Genomic DNA, 20,432 nt, shown 5'->3' on the forward strand with positions numbered 1-20,432 from the left:
TCTATCTATCTAATGTGTCTTTGTTATCTAAGTAATTTATTGTTCTTTTAGTTTAATAATAAAAGAATATGAGACAACAAGAAATTACGCAGATATGTATGAGCATCAGAGCTTTTGGGCAGAGCCACCCATTACCAAGATAGCTAGCCAAGCATACAGATAAGTGTGTAATATCACATGGTCTGGAACCCTTAGTGTATTTTTATCATAAACAACGGCCCTTTTGAGGGACCAGAGAGTGATGACATAGGAAGCGACATCAAAGACCGAAACGTGAGAGAGAGAGAGAGACAGATCACTTCATCTGGATGTCCAAGAATGTAACTCATGCATCATGCTGATTGTTACATCAAAAAGACTCCAAGGACAGCATCGACCTTTGACATTGCTGATTTTCAGAAAGCATTTTAAGACCATGTTATCTATTTATTTTTTCTGTTATACTTTCTTCTACTGGTATTATTTTTATGTTTTCATAAATAATAATAGTAACACCATCACATTGCTTTTAAATTTCTATACTTTATATCTAGAACAATGGTCCTTAAACTTTTTTTTTTCTCTGTGACCCAATTTTGCCTTTTTTCCATCTTCAAGACCCTGAGTCGCTGCCGGCAGTCATCCCAAGTAGAGGGTGGGGATTTCCCTGAAGAATGTCTGTCATAGGTTGTAGCAAAGCAATGGTATTTGCTTAAACTGCCCATGGCAGCCAATTATAAGACACTCCACAAACCATACTTGAATGTTTCCCATTAAATAGTATTGTGCATCATGGCTCTGTGTGACCCAAATTCAGACATTTTTTTTATAGCATATTTCCATGCAACAATGTAGCTCAAAGTGCTTTACAAGTTGACAAAGAAAAGAAAACTAGAAAAGAAAAACAATTGAGATAAGGCAATAATATTAAAGAATAAGTGCTAAAAAAACAAGGTAAGGAAGCGTTTCTCAACCTTTAAGTATTTGCGACCTGAGTTTTCATAACAGTTTTTTTGAAATGTAGATGCATATTTTATTATACCTACTTAACTTTTATCGACATTTATCTAAGTCTATATTTATTGTTCTAGTATCAAAATGTAGTTTAAGTTAATTTGTTTTGGTTTCAACAGATGTTTTTTTAATTTTTTTTTTTTAATTTTTATTTTTTATTAATTTTATTACAATCCATACAAGCAATCAAGTTTTACAAAAAAAGAATTAGTTAAGAACAGATCGATCCCCACCCTGAGAGAGAGAGCAAGCCAAACGTAAAATTTAAGGCTTGTAAAATACCTAAATTAATAAATTCTCTGTGCTTTATAAACTTATTTTAAAATATTACTGATTAGATCCTGCCATGTTTTGAAAAAAAGTCTGTACGGATCCTCTAACTGAGTATTTGATTTTTTCCAATTTCAAATAATTTAACACATCGTTTCCCACTGACTTAAAAGAGGAGAGTTTGGGTTCTTCCAGTTTATCAGAATAAGTCTGCGTGCCAACAGTGTAGTGAATGCAATCACAATTTGTTTGTCTTTCTCCACTTTAAGCCCTCTGGAAGAACCCCAAACACAGCTGTTAATGGGTTAGGAGGGATTGTGAGTCCAAGGCTGTCTGAGAGGTAATTAAAAATTTTTGTCCAGAATAATGTTAATTTGGTGCAGGCCCAGAACATGTGACCCAGTGAGGCTGGGGCTTGGTTGCAACGTTCGTAGGTTGGATCATGCCCTGGAAACATTTTGGAGAGTTTTAGTCGAGACAGATGTGCTCGATATATAATTTTGAGTTGTATAATTGTATGCTTTGCGCATATGGAGCTCGAGTGAATTCTCTGCATTGCTACTTTCCACTCCTTTTCTGATATATTAATTGAGAGATCTTTTCCCAGTGTCCTCTTGGATCTTTGAAAGGAAGGGATTGTAAAATGATTTTATATATTGTAGAGATGGAGTCTAATTCCTTAAAATTGAGCAATATTTTTTCCAGCGTGGATGAGGGTGCAAGATGAGGAAAATCTGGAAGGTTCTGTTTAACAAAGTTCCTGATTTGAAGATAGTGAAAGAAATGTGTAGCTGGAATGTTAAATTTGGAATGTAATTGTTCATAGGATGCAAAGACGTTGTCTATATAAAGATCTCTAAGCAAGTTAATTCCAAATTTTTCCAGATATTAAAACTGCATATGTTTGTGAAGGTTGAAAGAGGTGGTTCTCTTGCAGGGTGCCACAGATAGAAGCTTCTCCGTCTTAAAATGCTTTCTACATTGGTTCCAGATTCTAAGTGAGTGGAGCACAATTGGGTTATTAGTGTATTGCCGATAACGTGTGTTTATTGGAGCACAGAGCAAGGAATACAAAGAAGTACTGCAGGATTTTACTTCTATTGCGGTCCATGCCTGTGTATGTTCTTCTATTTGTGTCCAGGTTCTTATCGCCTGTATATTTGCCACCCAGTAATAAAACTGGAAGTTAGGTAGAGCCATGCCGCCTTCTGCCTTTTGTCTTTGTAGGGTCGCTCTTTTGATGCGTGGATGTTTTGAATTCCAAATAAATGAGGTTATTGTTGAATCTAATTGCTTAAAGAATGATTTATTAATGTATATTGGATGTTTTGAAATAAAAAGGAGCTTAGGAAGAATATTCATCTTAACAGTGTTAATTCTTCCAGCTAGTGTGAGATGAAGGGTTGACCATCTATGCAAGTCTTGTTTAATTTTTTCCATGCAGACGAAATTTTGTTGATAAAGAGCTTTATGTTTACTTGTGATGTTTACCCCTAGGTATTTAAACTGTTCTGCAATGATAAAAGGTAGGGTGTCTAATCTAATATTATATGCTTGAGAATTCACTGGAAAGAGTACACTTTTATTCAGATTAATTCTGAGACCAGAGATCTTTTGAAATTCTGTGAGTGCTGCTAAGACTGCAGGCACAGAATTTTCTGGGTCCGATATATACAGTACCATGTCATCTGCATATAATGAGATTTTCTGTTCCAGTCCTTCTCTGCTAATCCCCTTTATCTGATCAGTATTTCGACAATGTATTGCCAGTGGTTCAATGGCAATGCAAACAGCAGCGTGACAAGGGCATCCTTGTCTTGTGCCACGCTCTAGTTTAAAGTAGTCTGAGCAAATGTTATTGATGCAAACTGAAGCTTCTGGGTTAGTATACAGTAATTTAATCCATGCACAAATGTTCGGCCCAAACCCAAACTTCTCCAATATAGTAAAAAGGTATTTCCATTCAATCATGTCGAATGCTTTTTCTGCATCCAATGATAATAATATTTCTGGGGTGTTTGATTTAGTTGGTGAGTATATTACATTAAACAGGCGTCGAAGATTTGAAGATAAGTGTCGGCCCCTAATAAATCCAGTTTGGTCTTGTGATATTACGAGGGGAGCACTTTCTCCATCCTTCTAGCTATGATTTTAGAGAGTATTTTAACGTCGTTATTCAGAAGTGAAATTGGTCTGTATGATGCACATTGTAATAAGTCCTTATTTTGTTTTGGAAAGACAGTGATTAGTGCTTGGCGAAAGGTTTGTGGAAGAGATTGGTTATCTCTGGCTTCTGTAAATGTTGCTAATAGGAGGGAGCTAGCTGAGCGGAGAATTTCTTGTAAAACTCTGCAGGGTAGCCATCAGGGCCTGCTGCTTTTCCACCTTGGAGTGACTTTATAGCATCTAGTAATTCTGATAATGCCAGAGGTTTATCAAGTTCCTCCACACTAAAAGCGTCAATTTGTGGTATCTGTAATGTATCCAGAAATGCATTAGATTGTATATTGTCTTCTTTAAACTCAGTAGTATATAGGGATTTATAGTAGTCTCTGAAAGTGTGCATTATATTTTTGTGTTCGATGATTTTATCTCCGTTCGTGTTAGTGATTACCGAGATTGCGTTGCACTTCTTGCTTGTGAATTTGTTGAGCTAAAAGCTTATTAGCTTTCTCTCCATGTTCATAATAATGATGTCTGGATTTGTAAATTAGTTGTTCAGTTTCTTTAGTTGTCAAGAGGTTTAATTCTGAATGTAGAGCCTGCCTCCTCTATGTAGAGTCTCGCTTGGTAGTCTGGCATGTTCTTCATCTATTTTAGTAATTTCGCTTTTATCTCTGCTACTTTCTTCGCTTCGGATTTATTTCTGTGGGAAAGATATGAGATAATCTGTCCTCTTAAGAAGGCCTTAAGAGTTTCCCAGAGTATTCCTGCAGAGATCTCAGGGGATGTATTTGTCTCTAGAAAGAATTTGATTTGTTTGGATATAAATTCAGTACAATTCTCGTCAGCTAATAGAAGCGGTTGAGGCCATCTGCGGGTGAGTGTATGGGGCTTAGTAATTTCAGCTCCAAGATCATAGGTGCATGGTCTGAAATAACAATAGCATCGTATTTACAAGATTTAATCTTAGGCAAGAAGTTATTATCTATAAAGAAGTAATCAATCCTTGAGTAGCAATGATGTACTGGTGAGTAGAAAGAATATGTTCTTGAATTTGGGTTTAAAAACCTCCAGGGATCTGATAAGTTGTGATCAGTTATAAACTTTGTAATTATCTTTGCGTGTTAGTTGCCGTTCCCCCTGTGGAGGAAGTCTTATCTAAAAGTGGATTTAAAACACAATTAAAGTCCCCAGCCATTATAACTTTATGAGTGTTCAGATTGGGAATGGATGCAAATAAATTTTGTATAAATTCCTTATCATCAACATTAGGTGCATAAACATTTATCAAAATCATTTTACAGTTAGATAAGTCTCCCATGACCATTACATATCTCCCTTCAGGATCCAATACTACATCTGATGCTACAAATGGTACTGTTCTATGTATGAGAATTCCCACCCTCTAGTTTTCTTTGTAAAACTAGAATGGAACATTTGGCCAGTCCAGTCTTTTTGCAGCCGGAACTGATCCTTGCTTAGTAAGTGGGTTTCCTGTAAAAATACTATTTTAGCATTTAGACCTGTTAGGTGAGAAAGTACTTTCTTTCTCTTTAATTCGTGATTCAGGCCTTTAACATTCCAGCTTACGGTTAACTGTCCCATCATGGAGACACTGATTCTGAGTTTTTGATGTCATTTTATAGTCTTAACTGGAAGTGAAATAGTTTAGGTCTTAATTTCCTATTTCCCCAAGAGTTGTTGCCATGCAGCTTATTATTACGTTGATAGTTATAATTATAAAGATTGAGATGATAGATTAGGTATAGATCAAGCCTGCTCTCTTTCTCTCCCCCCCTTAACCCCCCACCCTCCCTTTTTGCCTCCCCAAGTGAGGCTAAAACCCACTTCACGCAGTCCCAGTCCTCTGACATACCCAGAGACAGAGCACGTCCAAAGCACAACAAGCCCCATGCAGTGGCGCTTTAGGTTAAAAGATAGAGATATCTGTTACCAATATAGTCTTTAAAAGAGAAAAAAAAAAAAAAAAAAAGAATTTTGCACTTATATATATATATTCTTCAGCAATTTTAGTGCATTAAGATGATACCCCAGATAATAAACCCAGGTGATGGTGTTAAAGATGTGTCCAAAATAAGCATAACAAGTCTTAATGCAGTAATAGCAATAACAGTAAACCAAGGGTATGATATTGAACAGTCTCATTTAGGGTACACATGAAATAATTAGAAAAGAAAAAGAGAAAAAAAAAGGAGGAAAAGTAATTAAGCACAATAAAACATAAACAGATAGCCCTAGTAATACTAAGTAATAATAAGAATATATGAGAATATATGCTGATAAAACCCGTATTTTAAAACAAATAGATCAGACAGTAGATTATTAATCCTAGCTTTATCATTTACATTTACGCCATGACTCACTATTATGTATCAGAATAGTCCCGGGATCAGCTTTCTTAATTCATTTTCTGCTTCTTCCTTGCTAGCGAAGACATAGAAATGACCTGCCATTCCACTTTCAGTTTTGCCGGATACAGGAGGCTGTATTTGACACTGGCTTGCCGTAGCCGCTGTTTAATATTATCGTAGGCTGTGTTTAATAGCTGTTGCTGGAGAGAAGTCAGGGAAGATACGAATGTGGTTATTTTCATATATAATATCTTCCTTGTTTCTGAGGAGTGCCATCACCTCTAGCTTAAATGATAATCGTTCAAAACGAACTATAAAAGATTTTGGTCGCGGTCTGACGGTGTTTGATCACGTACGCAGTAAGCCGCTGCTATCTCAGATACTACTTTAAAGTCGCCCCCGATTATTTTAGAAAAAAGTTCAGCTGTGAATTTCACAGGGTTTGAACTTTCTCGATTCTCCGCAGACCTTCAATTCTGACATTATACCTTCTACTCCCATCTTCTAAAGCAGCCAGTCTGTCTCCAAGTTTTTCTCTGAGTTTTTTGCATTCGGAACTGACATTTACTGCTCTTTCCTCGGCACTGGCAGCTAAATGTTCGGCCATTTCAATCCGATTCGTGAATGTCTCCTTAAGATGCTCCAATTGATCAGCAAGCGTGCTCAGTTTAACCAAGTTTTCCTGAATGCGCTCTTCAATTTTACCCAGCACCAGTCGAAGTTCAAGTTGCACCTCTTGACGCAGCCTTTCATTTGCCTGTTGGAATTCCTGTCGCAGCCATTCATTGGCATGTTTCATCTCCTGTTTCAATTCCTGTTTCAGTCTCTCAAGTGCCTTTGCCATTGCTTTCTCATTAGCCTTCTCGCTTTTCTTTATATCTTGCGTGAGCTCAGCGAGCAACACTTTCAGTTCAGATAGTTCAATTGTGCCTTCTTGTACCGTAGATGAAGCAGCAGACTTTGCTGAAGCCGGTGTCCCCGCTGCTCCAGGCTCGCGTAATTGCGTAATTGAAGCCGCGGACTTCCCGGCCCTTTCCAGTTTCAGGTAATCTTCTCCAATCGGCGATCTATCCACATCTGCACTCATGATCGCACCTTCGCTCCCCTTTTCGCTCTCAGCCGGCGATGATGTAGCGGACCGTGGTCCCGAGGAGTCTGCGCTTTCGCCCATCTGATCCAGGTCTGTCTCTGATAGGCCGTATCTTGAACTGGGACTTAGTTTTCGATTCTTTCGAACCCCCCTTCTTGTTGGCCATGTTTATATGTGCTTACATATACTGTAGCAGTCCCTCTCGGGTTGAATAAATACAGGATATCTCAGAATAATAAGCAAATAATATGAAAAATAACACCACTGCTAGCGGAGCTCCACTTCAGATGCCCATCTCTCGCATCGGACGAGACCAATCCAATGAAGTTTTTTTCATATTTTTGATTCTTGTTTTCTTTTTTTCACATCTTCACGCCCCCCTTTTTGTTACTTCGCGCACCCCTAGGGGGGCCGACCCACAGGTTGAGAACCACTGAGGTAAGGTCAAATGATCAGGAGGACAGAAAAAAACAAAACACAAAACTCAAGTTAGGCCAGATAGAAAAAAAAACAAAATCTGCAGGGGTTCAAAAGGCAAAAGTCTGCCAGCCCACACTGGACATTCTACCTAACAAATGTTTCAAAATCAGACAACATGCAACCCAAAATGGATAGTAACTTATAGCTCAAGAACCTAGGATCTAGAGTGATTGAAGTAATAAAGTTGACCTGCAAGGTGATCAGAGTGAAGGGTGCACGCCAATAAAAGGAATGGTGCGGTAGAAGTAGGACATCGTTTGTCGGTAAGTGGCCTATAGCTAAAGTATGCATCAGCCTTCACTGGGTTTAGGATATTCCCTGAGACTAAATTAGAGTTTAGGTCAGGGTTACTCAGGGACACAAAAATATTGATTGTGCTGAAGATGAGTCCCTATGTGGAGTACTAGAGAGTGGCTGGCAGTGCATGCATCACCCATATTTCCTTATGTGGTTGGCATCTGTATGCATCACCACCACCTGATCAGGGCACCACGCAGTCCCTGCATTGATGGACTGAAGGCCAGATGTCCACATGACCATCATCATCTAATTCTTCCACATGAAATTTGAAAACCATGAGGACTGTTTAAGATCATTTATGTTAGGTAGAATGCCCAGTGGGGACTGGGTGGTCTCGTGGCCTTGGAACCCCTGCAGATTTTGTTTGTTTTTTCTGTCCTCCTGACCATGACCTTACTTTATTTTTTGTTGCTTAGTATTGCCTAATCGTATTTTTATATTTTATAAACTTTTCTTTCTTCATCTTGTAAAACACTTTGAGCTACATCATTTGAATGAAAACGTGCTACATAAGTAAGTGTTGCTATTGTTGTTGTTAAGCTTAAAGTTTGAGCGTAGACCAATCCAGTAATGAATTTGCCGAGTCTCACTCATCCTAATACAGTATCATAAATCAAAATTTTGAAAGTGCCAAATGGTGGTATTGTCTGATATATGTATTAGTGAAAGGAATTGTTTTGGATTATACACATACGGTCAAAAGTTTTAGAATATTTCAGTTTTTCTAGTTTTTCTTAAAATTGAATCAGTTGAAATGCAATGAATATTCTGTTATTTCTGTTTTTCAATTTTAACTAACCTAAACTGTAAATTTAAACCTCTGGCTGTTTATTGCTTAGCTGTTCACCATTTTAGGCCATTCTTTGCATTTCAACTAATTAAATTTGAAGAAAAACTTGAAAAACGGAGATGTTCTAAAACTCTTGACTAACAGTGTATATTATAAATTAGTAAAGTACAGTATGTTAAAGAAGAAGAGCCCCTTCCACAAGGCACACTGTCACAATGTTATACAAAGAAATAATGTAAAATGTGTCATGCATTAAGATTGCAAATGTATGTGTGTCTGTCATATTCAAAGGCACAACCATTTGCTTATGAGGGTCCTGGTTTTTGCACTAATCTGGATGAATGTAATCAACCCTGACTCCAGATGTTTGGTAAGGGTGTACCTGAAATACTAAAGAGGAGACATGATGTGATAAAGTCCCAAAAATCTAACTAGTAACAATATACAGTACCTGCCAGTGTAAGTGGAGGGTTTGACATGATATTAGAGGGAGGGCTTGTCCTGGATAAATGACTCCCTTCAGATGGGAGTGGATGTGACCCACAGCAACTAAGAATTAAGGTATGGCAGGTAGCCTGTTGGTACAGTGGTTAGTAGGGATGGGTATCGTTTAGGTTTTATCCGATACTGGTTCCAAAACGGTACTTTTGAAACGGTGCCGGTGCTTAAACGGTGCTCGAACCGGTGCTTAAAAAAATAAAGAACACAAACTTCGTCCAAAAACCTCTTGCGTTTTTATTTTTCCCAGTAATTTTTTTTAAACAAAATTATAACAAACCTAGCCCTTTCTGTCAATAAAACATAACTTCTTTGGTTGGAACCAGTGCTTAAACAATTGAAAACACAAACTTTGTCATGAAACCTGTGATGTTTAGCAGTTTTTTTGCAAGAAGATAATCATATTAGCCTTTTCTGGAGCTATACGGCATCGCTCTTGGCTGATGGCATGCCCAGCACAAGAGAAAACTCTTTCAGAAGGCGTTGATGACGCTGGGACACACAAGTATTTTTCTGATAGGGCAGATAAATTGGGGAGTGTATCCCTCTTACTCCACCACCAGGCCACAGGGTCTTGTCCAGAGGTAATTCCTGGCAGTCTTTTGTATATTTGATGTCTTGCTGCAAGTTATCAAATGCGGTGCATTTTTCGGCTTTTAAAAAAACGCCATGCGACGCCATGTGTTTCATTAGATTTGAGGTGTTACCTCCTTTGCACATTATTACCTTTAAGCATTTGTTGCAGGCTGCTGAGTTTATATCTTTTGCTGTGAAGTACAGCCACACTCTCAAGCGCTTCAGCTTCGGCATTTTAGCTCTGCTCTAAAAAAAAACCCGTACATACCTGGGCCCGCCTACTATCCTTGGAAAGGAAGTGATTGGCTAGATTTCTCAGGGAAAAAAGCACCGAATTGTGCGCTGCTTTTCGGTCTGGTTACTACCGTTCACGTCAGCACCGGTTCCACAATGGCACCGGACACCGGTACCCATCCCTAGTGGTTAGTGCTGTTCCTTCACAGGACTGGAGTCCAGGATGTGAGTGTATGCTTTGGTGTCCCTTGTGAGGGACTGGCGCCCCATCCAGCTTGCTGATCAGATGTTTGAGCCTATTACAAAGAAACCTTCCATTTTATATGGCACATCCCAGGGTTCCCTATAGATACAGTGCTATGGTGTCATCATTTATTTGGAACTTGGAGTGCAAGTTTTGATTTACGCAGGGAGTAAGAGACTGGAATGGTGGTTCAAAGTCCAATCTCTTAACCACAAGGCCACATGCGGCTTCTGATCCAAGGATTACATTCTCTGAAGTGTGTGACTCACAGAAAACAGAGGAAGACAAGGCCACCTACGTCGTCCTCTTGAGTCACTCTGTACGTCACTGAAGGTATGAATGCAAAGTGCTGTCCTTTAAAAAATCAGTGAACAAGGTTTGCCTTCACCTCTCAGTCTCCTTTTTTCCTCCTGGTTTTTATCCCACATTTATGAATCAGCTGTCAAACAGGTTAGTCAACATTTGTTTTGAAGTAGGGCATTTTCAGAGGTGACGTCAACTTGTTGGATGTCCTCTTTGATTTGGTCGAGCCAGTGCTTCTTTGATGTTCCATGCAGCCATTTGCCACACGGCTTAATTGTAGTTTCAATTCCCAGTCTAACCACAGAAATTTTGAGGGGGCCATTCCTTCTCTAGCACAACACAGCACAGTGCACAAAACTCTGCTAGCATTTCAGTAACTCCTGCAATCAGGAGAGTTTTACAGATTTCAAAATTGCATAAAACACATTGTATTTGAGATACCTCAACACAAATTGAACTTTCATAGAAGAATTAGTTTACCATCTTTGGAGACTATGGCATGTAATCTGATCTGCTGAGTGATTTACGGAACAGTGAAGAGCGTTGTGCTTTTTGTATATAGAGGAATATCCGAGTAATTGTATTTTGTGGAGGTGTCTGGGTTGTGGTGGTGTGCACCATTTTGTTCCAGTTTTCACTTTTTGATTGTTTTTCTTTTATTTTATTGGAAGGGGACCTTCTGGAACTGTGTAGATTTAAGGAGGTAGACGAACATTTGTTTTTCTTTTTCTTCAGTGTAAATAGTCAATTACTTTTGATTTTTGCCTTTTTCATTGTATCATAGCATTGAACTGTGCTTTAATATTAGTACAATGCTCAACTGTGAGTTGCTAGCACTCATAAGAGTAAAACAGAAATTCTGTTTATTCAATGTGTGTCTGTGTTTCTATCTCTCACTCACTGTTCTGGTCGGTTAGGACTACATGATGCTCAGTGCATTGGCCATACTGGAATTCCATTTCACAAGGGAATCACAGTAAGGCTGCCCATGGTGAGGCCTACTCTGGTCAGCCAGACCTGGGTGAAGGGTTGGTCTGGGTTTTGGTTTTTTTGAGGCCTGCATCCATTGTTGAGCCATTGTGTGACAACATCACTTTAGTCTTTGCTACCCTTTGACTACAGTTAGATATGAAGGTCCAGTTTCTAAGAAAAGGGAAATTATAAAGACATTTGAATTAAGGTTCCACTTACCAATTTCTACACATGTATTTTCAATCAACTCTATGTATCTAATAAACATCCTTGATGCAGATACACAAATCTTCTCTTGGACCTGTGCTGTGAAAATGATGTAGCCTATGTCATGCGTCAGTGGCAAGTCGACTGTGAACTGTGGGCTGCAGCAAATGCTCAAAAGTGTGGCTACATTTTATTAGAGAAAATAGTGTTAATGCGAAAAGCAGCAATTTTGGTGAAACAATTTCTTGTACAGGGGCCTGTACAAGAAACAGATCATTTACTACAGCATGGCATTCATTTAAAAGAACTGTCTTTAATATCTTGCAGTCTCCCAGCTCAATTGCCTCAGCATGCACTGGTACATCGCACACAGGTAACATTATACAGTATAAGGTAACTGCTAGGGATGTAATGGTTACCAGATTTTACAATTAACTATGGTGAAATTCCCAATGGTTGTTACCCAGTTTCATATTATAATTATTACCAGTAACGGTGTACTGCATGATAACATGCAGTGAATATACTTGACTTGAGCATTTCTAGTTTTCATTCTCTTTCTCTGTTCATTTAGCATTAATTTCCTCAGCGGTTGATGCGCTTGCTGCTTTCTGAGCAGCTCTTCTTTCCTCCACCCTAGTAGTGGCCTGCTTCTTCTCTTCTTTCATCGGCATCTTTTCACATTAAAACTGATTAAGTCAGTGTTTGGTTGCAATAACTTGGTACATTTTTTTTAATTTTTCACTTAAGCTGGCACTTAAGTCTTCAATCTGCCTCAAGAATGATTTAAGATATGAAGGCCGCTGCCGAGAGTTGATTCTACAATAACATAAAATAAAAAAAAAGAGGAATAACCTTGGAGGTCAATCATCACCCTGAAAGCGGATAGTAGACGTCACATAGTATATGTGCACCACATTTCAGGTCAATAGGTCAAACGGTTTGCGAGCTGCAGGTGATTTAAAATCCTGAAAAGACAAACAAACAGGCACAGCAGCGTATTATATATAAAGATGATTACTGTGTTTTTCTAAAATGCTTACTAAAACATATGTAACTGTGCATGTGTATAATTTAACTATGGCGGAAGGCAATGACACTGTTTCAGAGCTCTTTCACAGTGCCTTCACGTCGCAGTAAAGATTAAGGAGCCTTTTCTTCATATGCACTGTCCTGATGTATATGTTACCGATGTGTCCACATGGTTTATTGTGCAAGGCATTCCATCCAGTACATTTTGTTCATTCAAGTCGCTAGTACAACTCTTAAAACAGGCCATGTTTAAGTCAAGCGCTATGAAGTGATCAAAAGTTAAACTTCAATGTGTTTATGTGAATGTTTTAAATGGATCACAGTTATGTGATAAGTGGTCTGTGGTGCTGTGCAAATTTTCAATAAATAATCACTCCCCAAAAAGTTTGGGTTCCAATTGGATATGGGTGTGTGTGAGTGCATCCCCCCCACCATTTAGCTGAGATGCTGGCTGATCACGCCACCCACACATGTAGAGGTGGGCAGGTTATTCAGGTGTCTCAATAGAATGGTGGAAGAGGCAGCTCATCCATCACACTTGTGCCCAATTAGAGAGACAGTATATGAGGAGCCTGCATGGCGGAGAGGGGGAGACATTAAAAAGAAAAGAAAGATCATAAAGAGGGGCAGATAGTGACCACTGAATATTGCTTGAGGAGAGGGTGTTATTGAGGCAGAGTCCTCTCCAAGGATCCAAGGCATGACAGGGGAACGAGAAGGATGATGAGAGGACAACCAACCCTGAACGGTCTGGCCAACACCGCTTGAGGCAGCCGAGGTTGGTGAGGATTGTGTCTGCTGGTGTCCCCATTGGCTGAGCGCGCAATGGGTGAGCCAGAGAGATGAAGTGGGAGATGTACTGGGCACGTCCGATAGAACATTGACCCCATGACTGTGTTGGTTTCATTCGTTTTAAATTCTGGATTTTAAACTCACGGACTGTTACTGTTTTAATGGATTATTTATTTATTTATTGAACGTTTGAGCACTGCACTTTTGGACACTGTAGGCTTGACTTTGTTTTAATAAAAGCACTGTATCACTTTTACACCTACCCCTTGCTATGTATGTGTCCTCATTTGCCTGGCTCATCTCAGTAACATTATCAACAGTGGCAGATTCAAAAGGCTCACAGAATGAACCGGCAGTGTGAAGCCAACCCGCACAGTCATAACTTATACAACAGGACAAGGTGGCATATATTTTAAATAATGTTACACGATGGCTTGAAATTTGGTGCGAACTTGTAGATATTTTGCACACATGTATTAATTCCTACTAATTTAGATTTTTAATGTACTAATTTCACTCACATAATTAGCGATAAAATTGAAACGACACCCAGCCATACTTTTGACCTCTTTTCAATAATGGCTATAGTTTATAGACTGCTGAGCCCTTTAAACCAGTGGTTCTTAAACTTTTGTTTTTTTGCAACCCAAATTTGACTCTTTTGTGTGTATGACACCCAGAATCACCACTAATTGTCAACAAGGTGTTTTCAGGAGGTTCCACCTTGGAGAAGCGGAGATGTGAGCCATTACGGAGTAATAGTGTTGGCTTAAAGTGCCTGGAATGACCCATCGCAGGACACTCCTGCAAACCTTTCCCATTGAGCACTATTCTGCTTCATGACTCTGCTCAACCCAAACCCAAACTATGCTTTAAACCATTTTCTCTTTGTCAAATTTCCTATAATGGATTTTCCATTCTTTTTACCTTAGTCACATCAGAAGTTAGGTAACACCTTCTGTACACATGTCATGTAGGAAAATACTAGAGAATGACTCCTATGAGGGATAATATGACTGAGCCCAAAATAAAACCAAAGAGGCTATCAGGTGAGGTGACTTGCCTACCTGTCTACCACAAACTACCACCTTAAAGGACTCTCTGTCACCTTTCTCCAAACACTGGCTTCTCTTCCTCATACCAACTGAGTGTTTGTCACAAAATTGTCCCCTAGCCCCACACTTCATTGGCCTGGATGTTTCTTCTAGTGGAGTTTCCCTCTGTGAATGAGGACACTGCTCAGTTGTATCTGTGCTCTGTGTAACAGAGAGTCCCATGGAAGATCAAATGGCAAGCGCTTAAAATGTGTGTAGCGTGTATTGTGAAAGAATGACAAATACAAATATCATTTTTTTAATTTACTATAAAGACAAACACCAAAATAAATCCAAATTATGCTATAAAATGCTTCAAGGGGTAAAAAGTTACAATAATTAAAATATGTTGATATATTTAAAATTACAAAGGATACATTTAAGCCAATTTTTTTTTTCACCCAGAGATTTCTGAATATTTGCTTGCACAGTAAGGTGCTAAGAGATGTTAGCCCTTAAGCCCTGGAAGTCTTAGAAATTACAGTAACAAAGCATACATATATTGTGAAAGAAAACTTTGGTAGAAGAGAATCTATGGGACACCTGAGGTAGTAGAAACTGGAATAAACAGCAGTAGACATTATTTACAAATAAAAGAAGTACCAAATAACATAAGAATAACTCAATAATAATTACACATTTTCAATCCAGCTTTGATCCAAAGAAAATAAGAATTACATCACATCTGCTTTTAAAATAAATTTAAAAACAAAATAATTACCAGCAAGCTGAGAAAGAAAGCTGATCAGCTCCAGAAACGTGGAAAACCCAAAGGAAATTCTGAACTTGAAACAAAGTATTTGATACAGTAATACTGATCAGTTGAGGTTCATCAGTTTAAAGAATCTGCCAGCATATTTTTTCCAGTACATAAAATGGCAAGAGTGCATTATTTAAAGCTCATACAAAACAGATAAAATAAAACACACAAAATTCAAAACTCTTGAAAAGCAGTACAAAAAGTGTGAGGATCAAGTACAATAAATTTAGCTACCAAACTTCACATTTATTTACATTTTAACTCCTCAAGCTTTGTCAGCTTGCATTCTGCATAAAGAAATAATAAAAAATTGCATAAAAATTTAAGTGTTTATAAAAATTCATAAACTTCATTTTAAAACCATAAATTACATATTATTGCTTTCTCTCTCTCTCTCTTTTTTTAGCAAAAATAAATGCTAAACACAAAGCCAATGATACGGTTCCATCTCTGAACACTTAAGCACAGTTCAAGCACCGTTTTAAGAGTTTGTTTTTCCTAATTTGATTACAATTAGAATAACAATACTTGAAGAGTTAAAGTTCAAATGATTAAAACATTCAAACTACATGCTCTATACTCTAACAGCCAGCTACAGAACAATGAAAAAATTTAAATGTAGAAAGGGCTCTGATTTTCCTTTATCACATTAAGAGTTCCAATCAAAATTTTATTAACTTTTTTTTGTAATGAAGCAAATATTGTATAATTAATGACCTGTATTAAATTTAGTACCAAAGGGTATATAACACAGGTAAAGAGAAAAATTATGCTATCCAGTGATATTCATCGCCTTTTGCACACTACTGTTCTTTAAATCTAAAATAAAAACATTGTGATTTTTTTTTTTTTAGTTGTGTGCTGTAAAAATGCGAAAGGAAATATCAGAAAAAGATGAAAGGAGAACAACAACCAGAAGGTGGCATTTTTTAACAATATACACAATGATCTTTTTTAGAAGAGTGAAAATTGTAATGATACCTAATTTAATAAAATATGATAACAAGGTTCAAATTTGACAGCATTCTATTTTTGTTTATTGCCTTGGCTTTATCCTGCCGCCTAGAACTAGGCATCATCATTAAAAAAAAAAAAAAAAGATTGCAAATTCCAGGCTAGCTTTAAAAATAGAGACTATAAGACCAGCTCTCAAAAGTCAAACTGGTAAAGTACAAAAATAGTAGACTAAAAAAATCAACGTTCATCAAATCTTTGATTATTTTTACAACCTTTCACATTCAGTAATAAATTGTGACTACAGGTGAAATCTCGTTACAACAAATTCTGCTTAAGATTAACAGACATCATGGTCCACAATAAAAGTACAGTAAAAAAAAAAAAATCCTGTAAATAAATGTGTGGCTATGTAAAACTCAGTAGAATGTCACTTTCTCCAGTGCTTTTTTATGTGAATATGTCACAGTTCTCCCTGGAAGCCAGGTTAAAAGATTAATCTCTGCAATCTTATTCTCCTATAAAGCCTCGCCATATAAATGATACAAAATCAAGAATACATGCAGTAGGATCCCATTCTGGGCTGTTTTTGGAAAATTTCCTGACAACTGAAAAGTGAAGTGACAAGAGATCTTCTCTTTAATCTCATTTGCTAGTGTTTACTGGGGCAAACACACACAAATTAGTTTATTGAATTGCATGTAGGGAATTTTAATTACAATGATCAACAAAATTTGAAAGATTTCACAAAGATGTTCTTAAAAGTGTATAGATAACTACTTTTTGATGGAAAAACGTTCAGTGTTTGACCTGATTTACATATAGCACCATATCCCAAAAGCTGTTGCTTGTAGACATTCATTCTGAAATAGTAATAAAACACATTGATTGACTGAATATTTTCTGAACCAAGGCTGAACAATGAATTTTTGAAAATCCACAAATAGCACTTTGAATTACATTTGACATTTTTTATGGTATATTTTAACATTATGTGAATGGATTACTGTTATTTTTTTTATAACTTTTATTGAATGTTATTTAATTTAGTGATGGGCATTTCAATTAACTTTACTGATTTTATTCTTTCAGACTACCCGTTTAAGTAAATCAGTTGTCCTGACTCATTTGATTCATTTACAGTTTGGCTTATACAGGCAGTTGGTACTCCCTGATCACATCACAAATATATAATTTAATATTTTGTTCATATTTTTACATACAGTATATGTTTATATGTATATAAAATATAATTGTTTATTAATTAATTTATTTTATATTGTATATATATTTTATAGCCTGGGTTGTTTCCTGCCTTGTGCCCTGTGTTGGCTGGGATTGGCTCTAGCAGACCCCCATGACCCTGTGTTCGGATTCAGCGAGTTGGAAAATTATATATATATATATATATATATATATATATATATATATATATATATATATATATATATATATCCACACACACTGCATATTTATATTTACAATTAAAATAAGATGTTTCCTTACAGAATCACAAGTCAATGAGAATTGTGCAACTCATAATGATTCGTTCATGATTCAAATAAACTAGAGTCATAAGACTACTTCTTAGGCAGTGACTTCTTCGCAAATAAAATGAACAAGAATCATTAGATTGATTCTCCGGTAGTGACTCATTTACAAATGAAATGAAAGAGAATCTTTAGACTGGTTCTTGACTTCTTCATGAAAAAAAATGAACAGGAATTGTTAAGACTGATTCTTGGGTAGTGACTCGTTCACAAATCAAAGGAGTAAAGACTCATGATTCAGATGGTTCATGTGCATGTGCTTTAAACATCTATTAGTGAAACGAAAGATGCTGACAACTTCACACAGGAAGGCCACACACACACACTTTTAACACTCCCAGTGAACTCCACTGAATTGATTTGTTCATGCTCACGAATCATTTTCATATGATTCACGGAGAAGTGTTGTTCAAAATGAACAAATCATTCGAAAATTGCTTGTCACTAATTTAATTCCCTTTTGTATCTATTATTGTACAACTGGCACAAATAAAACTCTCAATACACTTTTTACAGATGGAACATAAAACATTGAATTTGAAATTAATGAGCAACTGCCAGTCCTTCCCTTTTATCAATACATGAAAAGTATATAGCTTTTATCAACTGGGATTAACTACAACAAAGTAAGGTAGCTTCTTACTTCTGCAGACATCAGAAGCCAATCAGTACAAAAAGAGAATGGCATACTTTACTGCTCAAAACAACAACAGATAAATGAAAAACTGAACAGAAATTGTTAATTTCTGATAGGAAAATGATCCCACAGTAAAAAGCATATTAGTTGCAACCATAATCTGATACGTCAGAGTGCTTTTCAAAATTATTTCCAAATGGCATCATCTTTTGCCTTTTGATAATCATAACTTATAGGGTTATGACTGTCACATGTTCAGAGCACAGTGAAGTTCTTACTTACTTTCAAAAGGAAAAGAAAAAACTATAGAAAGATATACAAATTATGGCCGTGTAACAATAACAGGTGGAAGTGATGTTGAAAAAATGCTTCTTGAATTTAAACATTAGGCTTATTAATGAATGGATGGACTACTGGATATAGTTAACTCAACTGTAAAGACTATCTATATATTTTTGAAATTATATAGCAATATTTACAAGTTGTCTGAAAACTATTCAATCAACATGGATCTGCAAAAGGGGAAGAAATAAGCAACTTATTTTGTTAATTTTCAATGCTCCCATCCTCGGTCAGATCAGATTCAGTCAGAATTATCTTTCATTTGCTTAGTTTTGTTTTGAAAGTATTTTTTAAATAAAAATGAATATATTCTCTTAAATTACTGCTTTTGAAAATATCTGACAAAAACATAATTTTTCAAATGTGTTGCAAGGTAATGTACAGTAAAAGTAGATTCTTGTGCTTTATTAGAGTGGGGCACTGGACAGCAGACAATAATTGTGAGTGAAAAAAACATTTAGTTTCAGAAAAATTAAAAAATACAATTACTATATTCCTGGTCTATCAAGTATAACGCATACATAATTTAAGAACTTTTGTACTGAACATATTTTGGTTGATAGTCGATGCAATGAAATACAAAGGCAGATATGACATCTATAAAACTCTTTGAAGTAAGGAGATTTGACCTGTATTCATTCTTAAAGTTTATTTAAGAACAAAAATTGTCCCTGAAAAGAGTGGAAATAGTAGCTATCCCATTATAAATTCAGACTGACTGTAAAAACAGTAAAATGCACAAATTGGCTGCTAAAATTTACAGCCTAAAAAAAGTAGTTAACACAAAATTAACATAAAAATTCCACATATGCAATAGAAGTATTGCAATGATAAACAATGGTTTACTCTTTTAAAAAAAAAAGTTACAAGTACATGTTCTATGCAGAAATATAATCTAAGTGACACATTCTGAAATGATTCATATGTAAGTTAAAACTGGGCAGCTTGAGTGTCCCTAAGAGCTAATACTGCAGGAGAAAAGTGCTCTGAGAAATGTTTATCATTGAACTGCTGAAAGCCTATGTAGATTGATTTTTTTTTTCCAATTTATTCTATATTCCAGCAACCAAAAGCAGATCTCTCTTCTGAGCATTCAAATTCAGAAGCAAAATGTTCATGACCTCTTTGCATACAGTGCTAAAATATAGCTAAATGTGCCGATTCTGTACCATAGGAAGAAAGCCATGTATTAGGTTGAGGGGAAAATATATTTGGGTAAAGCCTGGTACAGAATTCAGCATTTTAGGTTAACTTAATTTCAGTAGTATTTTGTCACACAACTGCTTCTACCATGCCATTCGGAAGACTGGGTGCTTGAGCAACTCTCGTGAAGGAGGCCTGTCTGTGGGTTGAAGTTCCAGGCATCTCAGAGTTACATCCTTAAGACCGGGTGATAAGTGAGGAGGTATTGTAGGGGCACTTGTTGCACTAGCAATCTGAAATGAGAAACAAATGGTAAATTAACTATATGTAGCAGGAACACAATACTTCAAGTTTTATTACTTAACATTTTTTTCCCCAATAAAACTTCCTTTTACCAGTGTTGCTGGGTTACTTTATCTGTTTGCTTTGTAGCAGATTCCAAGACAACCAACTTATAAAGATTTAAAATAAAGCAAAACACTTTATAGATATAATTATGTAAAAAATGCATATATAAAAACCAAGAAAACACTGTATTGTCATCTATAACCCAAGAACATCACATAATTATCAGACTACCCAGCATGAAAATATCTAAGAGAACAAAAATGTATCACAGTTGTGCACCTCTATCAA

The 20,432-nt window shown here is 36.7% G+C and overlaps 1 protein-coding gene across 2 annotated transcripts in view; it reads right to left on the bottom strand.

The window, feature by feature from the left end:
• Positions 1 to 17,791: 17,791 nt before the first annotated feature.
• The window catches only part of map3k1 (mitogen-activated protein kinase kinase kinase 1, E3 ubiquitin protein ligase), a 122,431-nt gene continuing 119,790 nt past the window's right edge, over positions 17,792 to 20,432 (bottom strand). For both annotated transcript variants that reach the window (XM_039758753.1, XM_039758754.1), the window contains exon 20: positions 17,792 to 20,089. In XM_039758753.1, coding sequence (XP_039614687.1) covers positions 19,940 to 20,089 — 150 coding nt within the window. In that variant the 3' untranslated portion in view covers positions 17,792 to 19,939. The remainder of the gene's footprint in view (positions 20,090 to 20,432) is intronic.

The sequence above is a fragment of the Polypterus senegalus genome, chromosome 7 (assembly GCF_016835505.1).
Source record: "Polypterus senegalus isolate Bchr_013 chromosome 7, ASM1683550v1, whole genome shotgun sequence".
Lineage (NCBI taxonomy): Eukaryota > Metazoa > Chordata > Cladistia > Polypteriformes > Polypteridae > Polypterus > Polypterus senegalus.